The sequence below is a fragment of the Egretta garzetta genome, unplaced genomic scaffold (genome assembly GCF_000687185.1).
Source record: "Egretta garzetta isolate BGI_Z169 unplaced genomic scaffold, ASM68718v1 scaffold827, whole genome shotgun sequence".
Taxonomy (NCBI): Eukaryota; Metazoa; Chordata; class Aves; order Pelecaniformes; family Ardeidae; genus Egretta; species Egretta garzetta.
Window position 1 is genome coordinate 3,813 of NW_009260280.1, and position 23,494 is coordinate 27,306.

At 38.7% G+C, this 23,494-nt stretch overlaps 1 protein-coding gene across 1 annotated transcript in view; it reads right to left on the reverse strand.

Annotated features, from left to right (window-relative positions):
* Positions 1-410: 410 nt before the first annotated feature.
* The window catches only part of LOC118452669 (trafficking protein particle complex subunit 9-like), a gene marked incomplete at both ends in the record, with an annotated part of 164,296 nt that continues 141,212 nt past the window's right edge, over positions 411-23,494 (reverse strand). Inside the window, 3 exons of the mRNA XM_035897915.1 lie at positions 411-577; positions 1,586-1,676; positions 11,868-12,021. Of these exons, the coding sequence (XP_035753808.1) occupies positions 411-577; positions 1,586-1,676; positions 11,868-12,021 (412 nt within the window). The remainder of the gene's footprint in view (positions 578-1,585; positions 1,677-11,867; positions 12,022-23,494) is intronic.

Genomic DNA, 23,494 nt, shown 5'->3' on the forward strand with positions numbered 1-23,494 from the left:
CATAATCAGCTAAGAGATTGTCCTTCAAAAGATTTTGCAGTTACAAGGCTGAGAATATCACAGTTTTGTCTGGTGTTCATACCAGGATTCTTTAACTGAATTACGCAACAACATGAGAAATTACCAACTCCACAGGCAATCAGACTGTACAGTAAACCAGTGCTACGTTCATGTTTTCCAGCTAGCGCATCAAAGTACCTTTGAGTATCACCATTTAGGCAGGAATACCAGATACAATCCTGTGACTCTAAAAGTCTACTTTACTAAGAAAATAGTTGAATTCAGCATGAAAAGAAAAGAAAACCAAGCAAATACAAAAATAAAAAAGACTACGGGTTTCATCCTTAAGGAGATCTCCCATGCAAAAGTGCCAAGGGACAATTTCCAAACACAGACCCCAGGTGACAAACGTGTTGAAGGTCAATGGCACTCTGCAGGATTAAGATGACTCTCAAGTGACCTGTCTGAGCCCCCGGCACACAACGGACACAAACCACTCGTTTTACCACTTGAGGAGGACCAGGGCAATCATAGCCAAAGCCAGTCATACAAGCAAGTGCCACCAAATCCTTGGGTCCTCTGAAGAACAGAGGTCAGATAAGCATGATTTCAGAGACAGATGATTATGGTTAAAGTTTACAACAAACAACTTTAAACCACTACCAGTTTTAATCTTCTCATCTATAAGCCAAATATGTACCAGTTTTAACACATGGGTTGAGGAAGGTCCACATGTTGAAAAAACACAAGCATTTAAAAGAGTACACAAACACTAGAGCTGGGGGTCATTTTAGTTTTAATAGTTAATGCAGACAACAGTGGTGGATCATTGTTCCTTAAAATTGGTCCTCTCTAGGACATCAAATTATTTAAAGTAAGGAGTATAGAGTTAAATTTGCTTTAAAAGCAAAAGCTTTGAAAACAATTTTTTTATGAACTGGGGACGACTTCTGAAACTTGTAACTGATACAGAAGTGTTGGGGATAAAACATCCCATGTTCCAAAGCCTCTGAACAAGCCTTGTTAAGAACCTCAGACAGAAGTCACATTTCTATGAGTCTTCAAAATTAAATTAATCTAATATTTCATTGTTGGAACATCACTCTAAATGTAAAATTAAGATAAATTGTTCTTCCTTACTACACAGAGTAACATTTTCTGTAGCTAAAAAATTGGTAATGCAAATGTCTAGATCATGATAAGAAATATACCACACAATATGTTACAATTCCATATGAAAATATTTTAGAGAAATTGCTTTAAAAATATACACTGTCAGGCAAAGGGAAAATTAAGTAGCAGCCACCTCCCATACAACACAACCAGGACTGCAAATTACAGGAAAAAGCGTGTACTCAGGTTTCATATTTACTATCACTGAACAGTGATACTTAAAATAAAATAGGTAACGATTTTACATTTCTCTTCAGCTAAGTAAAATATCTAAAGGGAAATAAAACTCCTAGCAAATTCTTCTGTATCATAGATTATCAATAAATGAAAACATTATCATTCTCATGCTGCTAAAAATTACAAGCCAGTATATCCTCTAAAAAAATCATCAATAGATTTTGATATTACTCACCCCACTGGAGAGGAGCCAACTGTAGATGCTCCAGGACCAGTTGATTAAGAACACCTTCCACACTTGCTTCCCCTTCACGCTTCAAGGAAGGGTAAGTTGGAATTAAGGAAAATTTTGTTTCAGAGAGAAAAAGAGCATGCAATACGTACAACTTTTATTACTGCAAATCAAAACTGCAAGCTAGAGATTCACTAAAGGTTAATGCTATATATTTGGTTTATTAACCCATGAATTGGCTAACAATAATGATTACAGCAGTCGAGATCTTCAGAATATAAAACTTTAATTCCACTGAGGAGCGTTAAATACAAAGATGCAAAGGTAAAATGTACCTGAACCATGGTAAAACACAAGGGGAAAAAAGTCTGGAAGCTGTAAAAATGCAGAACCTGTAACTACGTGGTGCAGGATCAGAATTCAAAATCACAAATTAACAGCAATCTGAAAACAAAAAGGATAAAATTTAATAAGGCAATACAAAACAAAATGTGGGCAAGGATAGCTTTGCATGCTGCCTCAGTGCCAGTTCGATGGAGGTACAGGGATGTTAGAGGATGCAGTCACGGTGCTGTTATTGAGGGCAAACATCATACCAGAATCACGCAGGCACATAACCTGCTTCCCTTTCTGCTCACTCCTGTTTGAGCTCAGTAACAAGCTCAGACTGAAACAAGAAAAAATTAGGGAATGTTCTTACTCTAAGGACAGTGAAGAACTGAAATAAACTGTTGGGAAAACCAGAATCTCTATTTTTAAAGGGCTTCAAAACAGGTTACACAAGTGTCAATATAAAAGCTTAGGCAATATGCAAAGATAGTATTTTCCATTTAAACAAATCAATAATAATTTCACATGTTGCATCATACAAGATAACATGTATCTGTAACAGGAAGAGCACTGGATTTCTTTTTTCTAATTCCTTGACTTCAGAAAGGCACTGACTACAAAGGGCTTTGAAGCAAATGCGGATGGCAGCATCATCTTGTATTTGGCCCAAGCTGTGTTCACCAGCTTTGGTACGATATCGTACCTCTAGAAGCCCTTAACTTGGCCAGGTTGAGAGAAAGAAGTGGAGGTGGAGCAAGCACAGCTCCTTCACGGACACACATACAGCATGTGAGCGTCTGCGTACTTACACTGGAACTCTGGCAAAACTTCTGTTGTCTTTAGAGCTTGGCTCATGCTTTGCCAGAATGGGAGCACCACACAGAAACAAAATTCAAGAGAGAGGCAGGATCACCTCTGAGACTTGAACAAACTCCTTTTCCAACTTTGCAATCTTCAAGCGAAAGAACCATAGGTGAAGTGGTGTCCAGCAATAATTAAGGGCTAAGCTCCTAGCAAGGCTGATCAAGTTTCAACTCCAAAAGTACCATCTTCCTCGTAAACTGGTAAACAAAAAAAGAGATGAATATATGCACTTGTATGAAAAGCTACTAAGTGTGATCAGTCCTTTTTCTGCAAAAGTCTGGAAAGAGAGGCACAGCATCTGACTGATAAAGTATGTTCTCATTTGTGTCATTTAAAAGAAAATTAACCAGTACTGCAGATACCTAATTTCTACCACAGGGCATAATTTTACAGGCTCTCCAGAGATTTAAAAGAAAAGTCTTGAAACCTCAGATTAAAATGAGACTAACAATTAGTGATTGAGACTCAAGAGCTCAAGGAGATGATAGAAGAGGAAAATTAATACATTGTATAGCAATTCTTGCAATTTTTTTAATAATTCTATTATACCGTGAAAAATGTCTTAAATAGCTTTTTTTCCACCCCTAAAAGGACTACAAATTAAGAATTTCCAAACCCCAAAGAGTCTGAAAGCCATAAACACCGTTAAAGAAAAGCAACTATTTGGAAAACTGAAGGCAGCAGAATACCACCTCAGAAAATCACAACTGCTGAAAAGTAAGATCCAGGACACCAGCACAACAGAGTAATGTCCATAAACCCAACTATAGGATAGAGAATACGTAACTTGGATTACTTCATAGATGCAGCAGATAAATAATTCTGTTATCACATCACACTAATAAAAAGGCAGTATTTAAAATAAGTTTTAAAGTAGAGTAGATGCCATTAACTGTTAACGTTAAACTAACTTAACTGTAATTTACTTACGACTAGCTCACAGTGGTGTCTGCAATATTACAAATTTTTACTGCTTAAAGCTCCATGGAAAACTTAATGTCTCAGATACCATTATAAAATGACTATAAAATAGGTGATTCTCCATACTTTATCATTGGTAAATGCTATCAAAGAAGATCCACATATTCATAAGGAAAATACATTTTTCAAATTCAACACAACTACAAATTATTTCTGAAGCCAACTGCTTCTTAGATTGGGTGCAAAAAGCATGCATAGCTACACCTCACCTAATAAAAAATGACACACCTACACTTCTTAAATCCTGTGTCCAGTTTTGGTTTCCCAGTTCAAGACACTGAAATAAGGATAAAGGTCCCTGGAGGGTTACCAAGATGATTAGAGAGCTGGAGCGCATAACATATAAAAAGAAGTTGAGAGAACAGGGTTTGTTTGGTCTTGAGAAGAGAACAAAGCCTAAGGAGACATTTTATTGCTGCCTGTTATAGTGGGAGGGTATAGAGAAGATGGAGCCAGACTTTTCTTTAAGGAGCATAGTAATGCGAAGAGGGACAATGGACCCAAGATGCAGGGCAGGGTGTTATACCAGACCTGAAGAGGTTCCTTCCAACCTAAATTATTTTATAATCAAGGTAACCTTGCCATCTTCAGATTACTTCACAGGAAGTGAAGGGCCAGTTTTGACAGGACAAGGGGTAATGACTTTAAATTAAAACAGGGTGAATTTAGACTGGATATAAGGAAGAACTTCTTTACAATGAAGGTGGTGAAACACTGGAATGGGTTGCCCAGAGAGGTAGTGGAGGTCCCATCTCTGGAAACATTCAAGGCCAGGTTGGATGGGGCTCTGAGCAACCTGATCTGGTTAAAGATGTCCCTGCTCACTGCAGGGGGGTTGGGTTAGATGACCTCTAAAGGTCCCTTCCAGCCCAAAACATTCTATGATTCTATGAAGACCTGGCAGTGCCTGTCTTCAGGCAGTGCCTACAGTATTCAGGCTGCCCCACAGGTATGGCAAAATAGACTCAAACATAATGTAAATGCCCAAGTTGCACAAACCAGTTCAGAAAACACGCTTTCCTTTGCCAGCACATCCCAAAACTACTTACCTTAACCAGTAAATAATACCTTACCATCAGAGTATCTAGTTCAGCTTCAGCTCTGCTGCCAAGCAGACTCAAAGACAAAAATCACTGGAGTTGACAGAGAAGCTCAGTATAGTTGGTATAGTCTAATCATTCCTAATGGACACAAATAGCATTGAATTTCGTATCATTGACCTTTATCTCCTGACTGTATATGATGCAATTATATAAAATTGCTCATTATAGTGCAGATACAAACTGAACATTGTAGCAAACTCATCACCCTGGAGATGAAAAGCAACCAAAATATGCAGTAATAGAATGTCAGAGCAAAAAGAGAGAAAAGCTTAACTCAAGAGTTTGTCTATTTTCTAAGACAAGCCTGTAGAAGTCAACAAAAGGAAAGCAGTTGGAACAGGGGGTGCCAATATACCCTTTCATTCATAGCTCAAAGTGGAGCCCGATAAATGACAAAAGTGTAAGGTCCAGAATTTTAAAATCACTGAAAAAAACTGCACAGATAACCGGAAGTACAGACTGCCAAAGTTCAACCTTGTAGAATCTATCTATTTAACTAAGCCACATTTTGCTGAAATCCCACTGTGGTTACAAACCTGCTCTTCCATCGGAGTCAGATTCTTAAATGCCTTTGTCGTCTTAGGCCTCACTTCCAACAGTGAAATCTTTGTTATTAACAACACATGCATCAGCCAGGACTGAAAGAGTTGACTTCTAGTTTCCAGTGCAACTGTTTACATTTGGCAGCTCAAGACATTTGTATGTGCACAATCAAATGAGTTTCAATGGGGGCCTTGGAGCCAACAAACACACAACCACCAGATGCTATTTAAAAAAATAAAACCTAATCCCTCATATTTCACAGTAGACACCTTTATTTCACATTTCTTCAGCAACAGATTGTATATGATATAAAGTGTTTCATACCGAAAACCTGAATGCCAGTCAAATGAACTAGTTATTTCCCCAAGGAAAACTTTGGGCTTTTATAGGGTCTTGATTGTCTAATGTGTAGCTGGGTACCCACAATTATAACACAGCATGATATCTAAAACCTACTGCTTAAAAAGACAATAGATTTTTTAAAAATATTTCTATCTTAAAGCTACTCATGTTTTTTCTCTCTGCAGCATTCTACAACTTGCATCCTTCTAAAAAATATTTATTTTCAGTACCGTATTTCTCAGTTCCTTTGCAGATAAATACAGGTGGAAGTGTGCACACAGTCATAAGCAAATGAACAAATGTTCATAAATAAAAATTATACTCATGAAAAACAAATTTAAATGATTAATGATCACAGTTTATTCAAGCAGTAGCCTTAGTTGTATTTTAAGCTTTCTGCTTTATTATTATTGTGGTACTTTATTATTAAAACTAATTACCCGCAGTTATTGAGGTTCTTAAATAAGTTACTTTCGCAAACAATTGTTGACGCTAAGAAGCTGCATGGAAATGTAAAGCTCCATCCAACTAACGTATTTCTAAGGAAACCTTTACTGATGAACAAAAGTTGCACAACATGCAATATTCTCCTAACTGAAGATTCATAATTATGATCAAGATGAAGTCACCAAGAGCTGAACAGACGAACAGAAAAGTAAATTTCAGTAACAGTTATCAGTGGATTGCTGTCAAGCCCAGACAGCGTATCAAATGAGATGACTCAAGGTTCTGTCTGATACATAATAATTTCAAAATTCTGATTGGCTACTTACATGATGAAATACAAAAACATTAATAAAATTTATGTATTTGGAAAAGATGTCAGTATTCACAAACCTAATAAATGAGTGCAACTCATGAAGATCACTTTGATGAAATTCAATCAAGAAAAGTTCCAAGTATCACCCTGGAAGCAATCAACAAATCTACAAATGGAAGTGAGAATAATTATTCAGTCAGTTATGCTGGACCACACGCAAAAAACTCAGTCAGACATGGGACACTTGCAAAAGAAGCCAAGACAGTTCTCAGAGCAAGCATCATATCTGAAACGTGGAAGGTATAGCTTTTATTTTACGAGAAACCTCACCTGAAGTATTGCTTCCAGCTTTGGATCCCACATACTGAGAAAAATACAGCTATATTGCAGAACAACATCAGCAATATGTCTGAAAAAAAATGTGCTTCAAAAAAAAGTTGGCAATTAGGTTTAAATATAGAAAATAAAAAAAACGGAGGAAGGGGCAGACAGAATACAATTTCAAAAATGTAAGAGAATATCGCAAATAGGACAGGCTTCAGATAAATCACAGAAATTAATGCTGAAGTAAGAAAAAATGTCCAACTATTAGAAAAGTTAAAAACAGAACATGATATTTAAGGTGGCACTGGAAGTCTCATTTTTTAAAGGCTGTTAGCGCCAGGTTTACAACATTTTCAAGAAAATTAGTCCAAAATGTTATAGTCTCATTTCACTGAGCTAGCATTTCTTTCACAGTACATTAGAAAACTTCTCTGGCTGCAATCAAACCTGGGCAGAGCAGGAGACGGGGGAGGAAAAGGAGTTCAGTTTTTAACAGTAAATCCCTGACGCAGCCCACTGTGTGGCTGCACAAATCACAGAACAATTTATACTGGAAGGCAACTCCGGAGTCACTGTCCAACTCTGTGCTCAAAGCACGGAAGATACTGACATTGCATCAGGATGTTCAAGGCCTTGACCAGAATTTTTCAGTATCTTCAAAGACATCAATTTTACAGCACTTTTGGAGAACCTTTTCCACTATTTGAGCACCCTCATTGTGAAAAGGATTTTTCCTAGTACCTAACCAGAATTTGCCTGGCTGCAGCCTGCTACTGTCAACTTGTGATATGCCTTGCTTCAAGAGTCAGATGTACCTTACCCACTGCTGCAACTCTTGGGCTTTGAGAAGATTGCCTCTGGAGGCCCATCAGCTCTCCTGGACCCCTGTGCTCCTGAGGGCAGCCTCCTGTGCAATCCTGCCTAACAATTCCCCAAAGACTCCTCTCCTAAAGTCCAGAGTCATTATCCTGCTACTCGCCTTTCTCACTTTCCTCAGAATATTAAACTCCACAATCTCAGGGTGACTGTAGTCAAAGATGCCATGAAACTTCACCCCTGTAACAGGATCTTCACTATTTTCAAATAGCAGATCCCACACAGCACATGCCAAATCAAGACATCCAGCACCTGTACACAAAAAGTGTCCTTAAAGTACTCCAGAAATCTCCTAACCCACAACTGGAAGACTTCTTCAGTTGATAAAGGAAGAATCCACCCAGCTTCACTTCATGATTGGGTGGTCTGTATCAAAGCACACTGCATCACCCTGTTGGACTCCTCTGTTCTTGATCCAAAAGCTTTCAACTGGCCCATTGCTCATTTCTTAACAATTCCCTGTGCACTTCATCTCTGCCCAACCTTCCAAAATAACCCATACCTGCCTGTCAGTGCACCTTCCTCACGCAAACCAACTATGTCTCTAAAATCCTGATGACATCAGAGCTCTGCAGCTGCACACTGACCTCTAATTCCTCCTCCACATGCTTTTGCAAGTTCAGGTATAAGCATCTGACATGGGATCTTGATCAAACTTCAGGGTAGGTAGATTTTGGACAAGTCAGGTACAAACTATCAGTAAAAAGACAAAAATCTTAAAGCACTCAGATGCAGTACTCTAGAAATTTCAAAGGACAGTACAGATGCCTTGATCCACAAGTCAGAATGCATAGAAGGTCCCTGAAGAAAATTTAAATTTTATTTAAAAATATTTAGAAAATAGGAAGCGAAGCTTAATTGGAAAATATTAGTCACCTTAATACTACATGTGCTCCGTCTGTTCAAATCCTGTGTTAAAACAAACCCCAGTTCTTAAGTTGATACCAGATGCCATCTAACAGATGCTAAAAAACAACACAGCATGTTCTTAATTTAAATTATCGCAATACACCTATAATCTCAAAGATACACTACATTACATTACTGCAGAATTTTTCTTAATTGAAATAGTATGGCAGTAAGTTTTCTCATAAGAAGGTCTATTTTTCTAATAATTTTCATTTTACCAAAAATGTACAAAGGCAGAATTGAATACTATGCTGTCCTGTCTTTACCTCCTGCCTTCAGCCCTCCAAAAGTATATGAAAACCGATTAAATTGTACAATACTTTCACACACTGACCTCTAATTCCTCCTCCACATGCTTTTGCAAGTTCAGGTATAAGCATCTGACATGGGATCTTGATCAAACTTCAGGGTAGGTAGATTTTGGACAAGTCAGGTACAAACTATCAGTAAAAAGACAAAAATCTTAAAGCACTCAGATGCAGTACTCTAGAAATTTCAAAGGACAGTTAGTACAGATGCCTTGATCCACAAGTCAGAATGCATAGAAGGTCCCTGAAGAAAATTTAAATTTTATTTAAAAATATTTAGAAAATAGGAAGCGAAGCTTAATTGGAAAATATTAGTCACCTTAATACTACATGTGCTCCGTCTGTTCAAATCCTGTGTTAAAACAAACCCCAGTTCTTAAGTTGATACCAGATGCCATCTAACAGATGCTAAAAAACAACACAGCATGTTCTTAATTTAAATTATCGCAATACACCTATAATCTCAAAGATACACTACATTACATTACTGCAGAATTTTTCTTAATTGAAATAGTATGGCAGTAAGTTTTCTCATAAGAAGGTCTATTTTTCTAATAATTTTCATTTTACCAAAAATGTACAAAGGCAGAATTGAATACTATGCTGTCCTGTCTTTACCTCCTGCCTTCAGCCCTCCAAAAGTATATGAAAACCGATTAAATTGTACAATACTTTCACAAATGAAGCACTAAAAATCTCATCACCCGAAACGGTGAATATTTCAGTGGATAAAGCCATGGAAAATGGACTTTCCATACTGGAAAATACTTATAGTGCTCCTCAAGACATACAGATACAACCTGAAATCCTCATCCTTTTTAAACTATTTTTGGCCCTCGCAGGATTTTCATATAACCTTTCACTGCAGGCAATGTAATCCATACACTTAAAACTTGAAGCCTTTCTTTATGTGATGGTTTCCTACGGTATCAACCAATACAGAAAGGACTTGAGGAATTCAAGCTAAATAATACAGCACTTTCCCTGTAAACAATAAGACTACTTATTACAAAATTGTCTGAACTGTATTCTCTAAAATATACATTCCTCTTCTCATGCATATACTTAGCAGAGAAATGGTAGCTCAAAGTACTTGGAAGATGGCAGACACTGAAGAGATCACTTGGTCTTACCACTCAAGACTTAAGCAAAAACACTTTCTCTTGTTAGAAGTACAAGCAACTATTTCACTTTGTATTTTTGCAAAATACTTTTTATCTCTTGGCTGCATTTAGGCTGGCTTCTGAAAGAAAACAAGGCTTATGCAGTTAAGCTACGCATCCATTTCTGCATGTGTCTGTCCATCCGTATGTCTGAAATAAACTCTGCTGGCCAGTGTCAACTGTCCTCTGCTACGAGGACGGGTATCTCAGAAACAAAGTCTCTCCAACTTAGCAGAAGTGAGAGGCAAATTTTTTTTTTTACTGCTCCACATCTAAATGTTGCTGTAAGAAATAAAAGGATGAGGAAGACTGACTCTAGTCGGGACATGAAGTCTGGAAAACAACGTACGCATTTCTTCAAGAATTTTTAAGCACACGTGCAATTTCTTGCCTTTCATTAGAATAGTTTTAGGTCTAGGAATAGAGAGAACATTCATAACAAACCTTAAAAACACAGAAATTAATGCTTGCACTGAACTTAACACACAGAATTCACACATTAGTTTTCTAAGGTACTGGTAGCTTAGTAGCTTTAATAGCAAAACTGGGGTAAAATACAGAACACAGAATGAATGTAAACAGTATTGCTCAGCAACAGAAATGAATGAGGATGTATTTTTACACCCTGACAAAATTATTACAACTATACATTCAATTCCAGTGTAAGACTTTAACTGTGCTATCGAAGAATATTTCTATCTTTCCATAACACAGAATTTTTCTAAGTCAGTTCTGGTTAAACATTGACATTTTTTGCATGAACAGAACTCTTTCTGAAATGTTGCTTAGGGAGCCTGGATGAACCAGGCACTAGGAACCTCATTTATGTCTCATGTCTTGCCTTTGACAAATCCTGTGCAGCTAATTCAGTAATTAGTAATGCAAAAACCTTTCAGATAGCTAGATAAAAGTACAATTAAAAGATAAGCCACAATTTGATTGCCACTCTTCTCTCATTTCCTGCCACCCACTATTCACGCGAATTTGAGGATGATTTGAGTGAGAAATATAAATCTCCTGGAAGATGGTGAGTATCAACACATAGCTTGGGGGGGCTGCTGGCTGCACAAAACATTTCCCTGATAAAAATCATGAATAAGTGTATTTTTTTTACAAGCCAAGCACAAGATTTTATGGAAATCATTAAATTTACAGCAACACCATTGGTTTATTTCAACTCTAAACTGAATGTAATTCCTTATTAATAATCATAAGGCAATATTTTACTGCATTTAGAATGAATATGGGTATTTTATGTTTAGAATAAGTCATCACGCAAGTCCTTTCTAAGCCGTAAAAAGGCTACCCAAGATCAGATATATTACTAAATCTGTAAAGAGGACTTGGAAATAAATTATTCTAATACGTTCTGATTTGCTCAAATTTAATTAAATATATGAAAACTCTCTAAATCCAGCTTCATGTATTTCTTCATGATTCAGTTACTCAGTGGGGGGGAGAACAGAAAAATTTGACCCTATAAAACTACTACTCATCAATCCTAACTCTACTTCTTCAGTTCCCTAAAAGTTGGGAGAAAAACACACAGGGTTTGTGGCAGGCTCAATGACTCAGAAAAAACCATTATAGTAAGACCCAAGCATCGTCTAAATAATATACAGCACAATTAACCTTAAACAGTCTATAATTATGATAAGCTTCATAGTTCTAATTACTTTTCCTTTCAGTAACGCTGCTATAAAGTGAGTCGAATTATAAAATAAAATGTGTCATAGGGCATCTATTTATATATTTTTAAAGCAAGTATTTATGAAAGGATATAATTTTCCAGCAAATATCCAGCTTGCTGTTAATCTCCAGACCTTTTGCTTGTTGCCTTTCTTCTTCCAGCTGCTTTGCATTCGCAAACTGTGTCCCATCGGTAGGGGATTCTGGGAAGCTCTCAAAATTGAACTTGTCAACTTGGATAGCCATACTGTAGCAAAATGAAAAGAAAGAAAAAAATCCAGGATTTTTATTATAACAGTTTTATAAATCCAGAATTTTTCCTATAACGCTTTTACAGGTATTGCTGCTGCAGAAAATGCAGACCACTGTGAAACCAAGCACTACAATATCAGTATATTTGTCTCAGTGGCATCTAGTCTGTATACTCATGATATATAAGCCATATGATTTATGCTACTGAAAACAGAAGTCGAAGCTTATTGAAGACGGTACAATTTTTTACAAAACATTAATCAACATCTTAATGCCTTTGTGAGTGGTACACAAGACATGTTTTGCAGTTGCAACAAGTTGACCTTACTGTGGTTCTGCAGAGGTTCATTTGTACGACACTGGATGACAAGCTGACCGTGAGCCAGCAGGGTGCCCTTGTTGCCAAGAAGGCCAATGGCATCCTGGGGTGCATTAAGAGGATCGTGGCCAGCAGGTCGAGGGAGGTTCTCCTCCCCCTCTACTCTGCCCTGGTGAGACTCCACCTGGAGTACTGTGTCCAGGTCTTGGCTCCCCGGTTCAAGAAAGATGAGGAACTCCTAGAAAGACTCTAGAGGAGAGCAACTAAGACAATGAGGGGACTGGAGCATCTCTCCTATGAGGAAAGGCTGAAGGAGCTGGGCTTGTTTAGCCTGGAGAAGACTGAGAGGGGATCTCATAAATATGCACAAATATCTCAAGGGTGGATGTCACGAGGACAGAGCCAGACTCTTCTCAGTGGTGCCCAGCGACAGGACAAGAGGCAATGGGCACAAACTGAAGCATAAGAGGTTCCAGCTGAACGTGAAGACGAACTTCTTTACTTTGAGGGTGACAGAGCACTGGACCAGGCTGCCCAGGGGAGTTGTGGAGTCTCCTTCTCTGGAGATATTCAAAGCCTGCCTGGATGATGTCCTGTGCAACCTGCTCTGGGTGAGCCTGCTTGAGCAGGGAGGTTGGACTAGATGATCTCCGGAGGTCCCTTCCAATCCTTGCCACTCTGTGATTCTGTGACTCATCTGCCTTCACTCTTGGTATGTAAAAGCTCCTGCTGTGCTTAATATTTGCTGAAAAAAAGCAGCAAGACTGACCAAATGCTGATGAACACACTATTTAAAGTAGTTCATTAATCCCAACCGATCCAGAAGTGAAGCAAACTATTATATATAAAAGTGTCTCCTGAAGTGAACAGTAACACACTTAGAAAGCCATGTGCTTTTCATTGTTTTTACAAGCCAACTTCCTAAATTTGCCTTTAAAAATTTCCTTACAAAACTCAGGAAGACAAAATAACCACAGTACTAGGGACTAAATATGGGCCTTGTCTTTTTCTTTAAGAAGATACTTCCATTTTGCCTAATGTATCTTCATGAATTACAGGAAAATTAATTTCAATATTATAGTATAATTCATTGGTAGTAAATGGTTAAATAATGGCTTTATTAAATGTACAGTAAGGCATAAAAGCAAATTAAATTAAATATATTACGCTATAATGCATACTAAATACTTATATGTTAAACTAGAATCACTAATCTAATAAAAAGGGGAATTTAGACCAGCTCACATCACTTGAAATGTGGTTATAGCAGATCTAATATAGTGTGCTGCCAAAACAGCTTTAATTTCCTGAATCGTCTGAAATAGAAAAATAATTAGGGAAGAATTAAAATATATTGCTCTTGAGATGACTTTGCACTTAAGGAAAACAGAAGACCAAGCAACAGCTTTGAAAACCATTCAAGATGAAATGCAACTACAATCTAAGAAGGGGTATGGGAAGGGCATTTCACAAAAACATAGGATTATCATTATTCCTTTATTTATTTCTACATATAAAGAGGGAAATATATTCTATAAATGTTGCCAAAAGGAAAACATTAGTAACAAAAATCAACAAGAAAGGGCTTTGAAATCCCCCTAGACCAGAAGAGATTTTCTATAATTAGCATTAATTTGAGAGAATCTTGACCCTAAAAGAAACTGGGTGAAAATAAACAGCAATTACAAGAACATGGAATAATCTAGAGCCTATGAAGTTTACCGTTGAAAGATGAATTCAAATAGACTCATCATGCTTCACCCTGAGCAAAAACTGACATCGCAGGAGAAGCTGTTAATGTTCCAAAACTACCTTCATCATTAAAAAGTACAAATACAGCACTGAGACAAAGGTGGCACAATTACTGTTTCTATAAGCTACCTCTTCTGCAGACCCCATCTTCGCTGATCTTCACATTTAAAAATGAAAAAAAGGCAGAGGAATTAATCTATTCTTCTCTAAGGATTGCTTTTATTTTGGCTATTTTTTTCTACAGTGAGAGATCATTAAGAGTTCTTCATTTGCATGAAAAGACCATCAAGTGCTGGGCACATAAAAAAGCTAACATGAGCTACAAAAGCGTACCACAGTAACCCCCAGAATTGAGCCAGAAAAACAGAATGTAATGAAAAACACCTAGATACAATCTCTAGAGTGGATTTTAAAAAAAAAATCTCAGGCCTGACACTCTGACTAACAGCATCAGTCCTTACTGGTATTGAAGTATTATTTGATTCTGCAAATGTCAGTTGAGTTTCCTGGATTTTGCATGGGCAACACATGTGGAAGGCAGAGACACAGCTGGAACATTATGAAATCATCTTTGCCTTCGTTTCCGAGATTACTTCATCACTCCATGGTACATGAGCAGATGCAAACCCTGTGCTTGATTTCTATTATATACACAGTACTGCTTAAATTTTCACATAAATACTCATGGTTAGTTACCCACAGTCATATTTCAGCAACAAATTATCTTAGTTCCGAACAAACATATTTAGAATCCATCTCCCAACAGACCTGGAAAACAGCCCTCATCTCATTCTTGCGCCACACTTTTCTAAGCGAATGATATATTGGAAAAACATTCTTGTTTAATAATATTTAATATTTAATTGAGGGCATTCAGATTGCATTCTTCTGTTAATGGTTCATTACCAGCAATATGGTAATTTTTTTTCTGGAAATGAAATAGGCATGTAAGCACTTTTTTCCCCAATAGTCTACAGTAAATTCACATCAGCTTCAGGACTACAGCCTAGCTACTCTTAACAACAGCTCATTGCACATCTCTGTTTGAAATAACTTTTATTAACCTCCAAGGTACGGAAAACTTTAGTCAATAGGGCTCCTAGTACTCAGAACCTATACTAATTTTTCAAATTTGTTAACCATGTTTTTATTTATACTGTGTATACCGTATTTAGCACAGTGACACCTCATGTCGCTTGAGAAGATACAAAACCACCCCCAACAACATACTTGCCAGCTAGAAAGTGAAGATGTCTCAGTAAAAAGAGAACTACAAAGAGAAAAATATCACACAAAACAATATTACGACTATGGCTGTAGACAGAATATATGAAAGCAACAGAGATAAAATAAAATTTTTCAAGACTATAGTTACACTCAAAGTAAAGCATGACAAAATTAAATCCTAGCTCTTTTTCTTAAACATATATGCCTTTTATCATCAGAACTCTGCTTCCTCTTGTGCTAAAAATATTCATATCAAGTTTTGTCTCTGCATTTTTTATCAATAATGTTGCTTCAGCATTTATTTGCCAGCCTATGGAATGTGTAGTAAATTGGAAGGCTTTACAAAAAAATCGAAACAAAAAAATAAATACCGTAACCTAAATCAGTCACTCATCCTTAAAAATTTACCCCTACACAAACACAGCTTCTTTGCTTCACTTTTAATATGATGATTTCTCCTGTCTCAAAAGATGCATTCACCGGTGAGGCATTAACGAATGGACAAACAATTCCCAAAGCCAGTTGACTGAAGGAGAAAATGGATAAGCTGGATGTTGGGTTACAATCGCCCAATGATTGTACAAAAAGGATTTTTCAATTTTTAAGTGATCTCTAGAGATGGGCTTTATCCTAAAAGAAGCAGAAGGCAGTGAAAGGCAACCTCTTGAACACCGCCCAACTTTGTCACTGTGCTGTGCATCAAAATAACAAAACTGGAATGTATTTTAGCCATAAAAGTCTTTCTCTACTTCAGTCTACAGTTACTTTGCAACCTGTGTTTCTTATCAAGAGTTCTCTGCATTTCTTTTCTCCCCAAATTTGTCCTTGTTTCTTGTGACATAAGAAAATCTATGGAACCTACATAGAAAAAAAGTAAAAAAAAAGACAATTCAGATTGAAACAGGCATTCGATTTATTACAAACTGCTATGATAACCATGGCTCACGCTGTGCAAGGGTAACTGTATACACAGTACCTTGCCCTTCGCATAATTACATATCAGGTAAAACATAAAAGATCTTAAAACTCAAAAGTTTAAGCATCTCCTTGCTCCAGGAAAAGAGACTAGAATTTCATTTTAACCTTCTTTGCCTCATGGGTAACTATCCAAATTTCCTACAACAAGAGTTTTCAATAAATCATGAGATATTTGTATAAAAACACTGCATTATGTAAAAATATTAAATAGCCCATCCTGCAAATGCAAAACAGGTTTTCTCTCTCGCTGGCTAACCTTGCTTGTGCGGGAGGAGGGATGAAGTAACAACAGTTTTCATGAATAATGAAACAATCCTGTTTTGAAACTACTGGGTTTTGTCATGAAACGAGCCCAAGCCGTTGTGACAGCTACTCAGACAACCAAGCATCGTTACAGAGATGCAAATTATTCAAATACAAATTAAGTGAATGAAGAGGGAAAGGTCAGCTCATTGGCAATGCTGATGGTATGTCTGCACGGTATCGTCCCACGTCACCTGTCAGGATGACTTACAGGGAAAAAAATGACAAACCTTCTGATGGTGCCACAGACGTTTCAATGACAGTTATCTAAAGTCCTATTAAAGTAACAGTACAGAATTATTAAAGACACCAGAGAGTTTGTTTCACCACTTCTCATAAAATGAGCTTCAACTTGACTGCAAATAGAACTCTGTCCTGACAACAAAATGCACGACAGAAGGGACTTTGTATCAAGAAAAAAACCTTTCCTGTAAATGGCATCGTGACTGCTCCCGAGCCAGCGCCTTGCACACCCCTCTTTACTAAAGCAGTGCCAGTTAAAAGCAAAACCAACAGCTTCGCAGAAGTGGTAAATAGCAGATAAAGTTAACAGGTGAAAAATTCAGTAAGGGGGTATTGCCTGTAGTGCTACGAGCTCCTGCCCTTGTTCCTGGCAGAAGGGTGGGCAAGTCCCTGGCAAAACCAACCCCCCCTGGTGATGCAGGTCGTCTCTTTCGATGTCCTCATCTCTTATAAGAGGAGGAATCTATAACGTGAAATTAAATATGTCACACTTTCCAAATAAAACAGGGTTAAAAGCAGGCATGGTATTAAAAGAAAAGCAGCAATCTGGTTAACGTAACTAGATTTCATCTTTCATTAAGTAAATAAAATACTGCTTAGGTTGAAAGAATAAAATCTAGAGATAGTCCTTATTCAATTATCTTTAGGAAGAAACAATATAACAGGAACCCAAAAACTCTTCCTCATGGCTAACTACCTATTTAAATACTATCATCCACAGATGAGTTTGCAAGCTGTTTCTATAATGAAGCTGAAAGGAGGCAGTTGGAGACTTTATTCAATATTATGCTTCCTGTTCATCTTCCTTTCTGATATAAAGTAGACAGAAGGGACACAGAGCCAGACCATATTACTACTACTTATGGAAAATGCTTATGTATATGAATAGTCCCTCAATTGTCAATGACTTTAAATTTCAGGAAAAGGTAGAACTGAGGATTATATTCTTGTTTTCACTTTCACGAGGGAAAAAAAAAAATCATCAAGATAAGCCTACTTCAAAAAAAGAAACTTCACCTGATTCTTCCACTGTGCAATGTCAGTAATTACATTTTTATAACATCATGTTTCAGGTACTCAATTCTACCCTAAATACAAGTTTTGCAACTGATATAAAAATGGTAGAGTAGTGACACCCCAGTATAAAATAATTTACAGGCAAAGATGAACCTCAAAAGTTAAATCTTTTGTGAGATGAATACGTATGTATCACTCGATGAAAATGAGAAAGTAAAATAATCCAAAGTAACCTACATCTTGTGTTTACTTCTGATTATTTCACTGCTTTGGAAGTGCAATCTATGTTTCATTCACTACAATAAAATACAACTGTAAGAATATGTAGTTCAAGCGACCTGTAAGTAATGATCTCTCCTTCTGGCCTCAGACTGACTTCATAAAGAAAAAGGATTGCTTTAATATCTGAACTATGCAGAGCAAAAGATGAATTTTTCCATTAATCTCAAAAAGGTCAATTAAATTAAAAAATTTGCATTTAGAACTTAATTATTTATTTAAAATAATTGAAGAGGAGATAAAAGTCAAATTAGAGTGCTGAAGTCTGCAAAATTCAATATCTTCTACTTATCTGATCCACAACATTTCACATGATAAAAAGTTAAACTAGAAAAGAACCGTTCCACTGTATATAATGTAATAATTGAAAATGAAACAGTGTTAAGAGATAGTTAGCTACATAAATCTTCTGTTTAAATGAGATTATACTACACATGCTGAGAATCTGGTTTTTTAGTTCCTAACTCCAAATCTGAAAACCAGAAACTGGATATGAAGAGGCCTAACAATTAACTTCAACTTGCATCTCGTTTCACTTGTCCATTTAAAGAATTTGGACTTCTATGGCAATCACCATGCAGCACAACTGTTTGCTACTTAGTGAAATAAGAAATCTAAAATAATAATAATAATGGTAATAACCTACTCTATAAATACACCAACTTCTATAGGGGGCATAAGAGACTAATAATCAACAGTCAGTCATTCCATCATGAAATCTAGAAAAGCGTTAGCATGATAATACTTTGAAGATTGAGTTGAATAACCTCCCTTCATTTATCACAGCTGAACTACAAATGGATTGTCACGCTATCATTAACCAAAATAACGCCATGCTGTACCTCCTACCTCTCTCTCTGTGGAAGATTATTAATCAGAGATATAAATTTCAAAAGGTATATGTTCATATTCAGTTGCTCATTTCTATAATTCAGTATTGCCTTTATATGGCAGGAAGTTCAAAAGAAAACACATGTAAATTAAACCCATGGAATTTTGTGCCAGATAGAACCAACAAGACCAAAAAACCTCATTCTACAGCCACGCCTAGCTACCATTCCATTCAGGAAAAGATTGAGAAGTTTGCCCACCCCAAGAAGTAAAGAGAAAAATCCAGTGGAATAATACAAGCATCTCTGTTCTGTTCAGAGCATCTCTTCCAGGTAGCCTCAACTGCTCCAACCCTTCTCTTCCTTCTGACTCTGCACACACCAGCATTAAGGAACATGGGAAAAAAATGTCAAGTCCCTCTGCTTTTGGAACACCCAGAAGAAACCAGAAACACTGCTAAGGAGCACTGTGACCAGGAATCACCACCAGATCACTTCACAGCATGGTCTCTGTCCTGTCCCAACACTGGTGGCTGTTGCTGGTCCCAGGGCACAGCGGTACGGTGGGTCTGTGTAGGACCTGCGCAAGACACCGAGATACTCCCAGGGGTCTCACAGCCTCGTGCACATGATAGACCTGGAGCATCACCTCACTTTCTCTTCAGAGAAAAAGCTTAAAAATCCCCAAGAAATCATGCAGTTGATGGCAACGCTCCTCTTTTAAAGGAATGTAACCAAAACATGTTGCATACACTTGAAAGGTCATCTTCAAAGATACCGAGATCCTAATGAAAACCAAATTCAGAGTGCTTGACACTAAACAGAGTGCTCAAAACAGGAGAACAGCCTATAGAACTGAGAAATCATTCATACCTGAAGCAGTCCATTTCAGTACTTACCATGAGGAAATTACCATGACGCAAGGCTTTACATAGAAGTTTTTTGTAAAGTGATTCAAATATTTTTTGGTAAGAACATAGGATGCATGAATGCTCAAGTGTACACATTTTGCCATGGACTATCACTTCAAGATACAACTCGACTTTACATTCATAATGAATTATTAATTTACACTGTAGTTCCTTGTCATCATCTTTCTATACAAAGATAAAATTTACCCTTTCTCCCAGAGCACGGCAGTAAAAGTTCACTTTGAGAAGATTCACTGTGATAACCAAAATCTTTCCCAAACAGTTTCCCTTCCTAGATGTGTAACCTGTACACTTCTATCACATGTGCGACCTTCACATTTTCAGGATTTATTAAAAAACGAATGGATGTTGAGAGTTCTCCTCAGTTAGTTCCTTGAAGAGTGTTGTATTCAAGTTAGCCCAGTCCATAGACTTTAAATGTTTGTTTTGCCACAGCCTCATTAATTCTTTTCATATATAAAGGAGTTACACAGATTTTATTACAGATTCTTAAGTCCCAGAAGCAAGTTTTGTGAGTGACTGTATTAGGTTTGCATGGCAAGGTTTTGGTAGCAGGGAGGGCTACAGGGGTGGCTTCTGTGAGAAGCTGCCAGAAGCTTCCCTCCTGTCTGACAGAGCCAATGCCAGCTGGCTCCAAGATGGACCCGCTGCCAGCCAAGGCCGAGCCCATCAGCAATGGTGGTAGCACCTCTGGGATAAGTATTTAAGGATGGGGGGTGGGGGACACACACACACCTGTGCAACTGCAGCTGGAGAGAGGTGTGAGAATACGTGAGAGGAGCAGCCCTGCAGCCCCCCAGGCCGGTGCCACAGGAGGGGCAGGAGGGGCTCCAGGCGCCAGAGCAGAGATTCCCCTCAGCCCCTGGGGCAGCCCATGGTGGGGCAGGCTGTGCCCCTGCAGCCCAGGGAGGCCCACGGGGGAGCAGATCCCCACCTGCAGCCCGGGGAGGACCCCACGCCGGAGCAGGGGGGTGCCCGAAGGAGGCTGTGACCCCGTGGGAAGCCCGCGCTGGAGCAGGCTCCTGGCAGGAGCTGTGGCCCCATGGGGAGAGGAGCCCAGGCTGGGGCAGGTTTGCTGGCCAGGCTGGTGACCCCGCGGGGACCCACGCTGGAGCCGTCTGCTCCTGAGGGACTGCACCCCGTGGGAAGGAGGGACCCAGGCTGGAGCAGCTGGTGAGGAACTGCAGCCCGTGGGAAGGGCCCAGGCTGGAGCAGCGCGTGGGGGACTGTCTGCCGTGGGGGGGGCCCCGGGCTGGAGCAGGGGAGGAGTGTGAGGAGTCCTGCCCTGAGGAGGAAGGGGCGGCAGGGACAGCGTGTGAGGGACTGACCCCAACCCCCATTCCCCATCCCCCTGTGCTGCTTGGGGGGAGGAGGGAGAGAAATCAAGAGTGAAGTTGAGCACAGGAAGAAGGGAGGGGTGGGGGGAAGGTGTTTTAACATTTGGTTTTTATTTCTCATTATGCTACTGTGATTTGATTGGTAATAAATTAAATTCATTTCCCTGAGTCAAGTCTGTTTTGCTCATGACAGTAACTGGCAAATGATCTCTCCCTGTCCTTATCTCCACCTACGAGCCTTTTGCCATATTTTTCTCCCTCTGTCCAGCTGAGGAGGGGAGTAACAGAGCAGCTTGGTGGGCACCTGGTGTCCAGCCAAGGTTAACCCATCACAGCAACACCACACCAGTCTGCGAAAGAATAAAGTTGGAGGATAATCAGGACATAATCAGTTTAAGAAACCAAAGCACCAGCACAAACAACAGTGAACATCGCCCACTGTAGCAACGTGGTCCGTGAGTTTTGACCTGCACAGCTTCTTTCATAACGACTACCAGGAATAGTTTTCACAACCATGAGTGGGGGCAGAAGAAGCTTTAATCGTGCTCTGTAAATCTTAGCTCCCTGTGAGTAAGCTTCACCTGGGGAGGCGTACAGGTTCCATAGCAGTCAACTGCTCAGCACTATTAATGAAAATTATACGCATCTCACTCACATGCACATAGGCAAAATTTTCACCTAAACAGTATTTTTCCCCAAAAACACTGTATGTGTGAGAAGTTTATTTAATGCTTCCTCCACCAACAACACCTGAACGTGTGTTTAGAAGCATGCTCAGAAACAAGCTATTTTCAGATCCTACTGAATCATAGAATCATAGAATCCCAGGTTGGAAGGAACCTCAAGGATCATCTGCTCCAACCTTCCTAGGCACGAGCACAGTCTAGATAAGATGGCCCAGCACCCTGTCCAGCTGAGTCTTAAAAGTGTCCAAGTGAGCAGTGCAGCAGCCTTAAAGACCGCATTGGTCCTACCAATTCTCGTCAACAGTTACATCCTTAACGAATATTAATGTGACAGCCTCAAAGCACTTCCCCTCCGCCTGGAAAATAATGGTTACGAAACCAAGGTGTTGTTTCTACTGCTAATTATTTCCAGGCTTTAGCAGCCCTGGATCGAACGTGAGCAATATGCAGAGGTAGGATTGGCTTTACTTGTATCTCATCGTGTTTATATTGACCTTTATATTTACCTTTGCACATTTTGCCCCACATATTGCTGTGCTGCATCAGTTATCTGCTTTGCCTGATTAGTAGAACAGAAAATGAGCCCAGCTCTAAAATTCCTTGTCATTTTAGCCAAAACTCAACTGCTGTAACTTCCCATTTGGAAATTGCTGTATCTTATCAAATAACTGCCCTGCCAGTTGCCCTCTTATTCAATGAGCCGTGAGCTTGAGCTCCCACGGGAAAGGGCAGTGAAGCCAAATGGCCACCAGCCTCAGATCTGAGCACTCCAGCTAGAAATTCACTATTTATTTAATTATTAAACTGGAAAAAATACTCATTTTGGAGCAATTGCCTGCCATATTAACCTACCTCAGTCAATTAGGGTGGTACAGACCACACATTAGATACGGGCAATCGGTTGTGCAGCCCTGTTTGCACGCCGGCCTAATGTCCAGGCAGCGACACAACCTTCTTCAAAGAACTAAAGCAAATTAAAAAAAAAAAAAAAAAACAACACATTAAAGTCAAACTAGATCAAAGGGCTTTTTACTCTTCTTTCCTATAGTTCCGAAATAGTTTGAATTTTAGAAAGGAAAAATTCACCTGCAAGGGAAGTCATGCTTGGGAAGCTTCCGCAGAATATGCAGCTGGCGCAAAGGAACTCAGAGGTAAAACCAGGTTATTTGGTGCCACTAATAAAACAACATTTTTTATCATTTCCGTATACACAAATTTCTCATATGAAATGGGATGTCTCCACTACATTCAGACAAAGTGGAGGGAAGGGGGACTGTAAATGCTACAAGTTACAAGCAGCCAGCTACTGGTGTCTGAGAAAAAGACCCTTTGGCTTTCATAGACTTCCAGAGCACCCTCTATTGTCATGGCAAGCACAAAGCCCCCAGCTGAGGAACAATTTAAAACACACACCCCACCCCACCCCCAAAATATGACCTTTCAATTCAATGCTCACACTGAAGGTGGCATTTTGAGTATGCTACTAAGCTTTTGCAAAATTCTCATGATTTTTAAGAGAAAGTAGGCATCCATTTCAGACTGAATCCCAGTTTAGGCATCAGTCT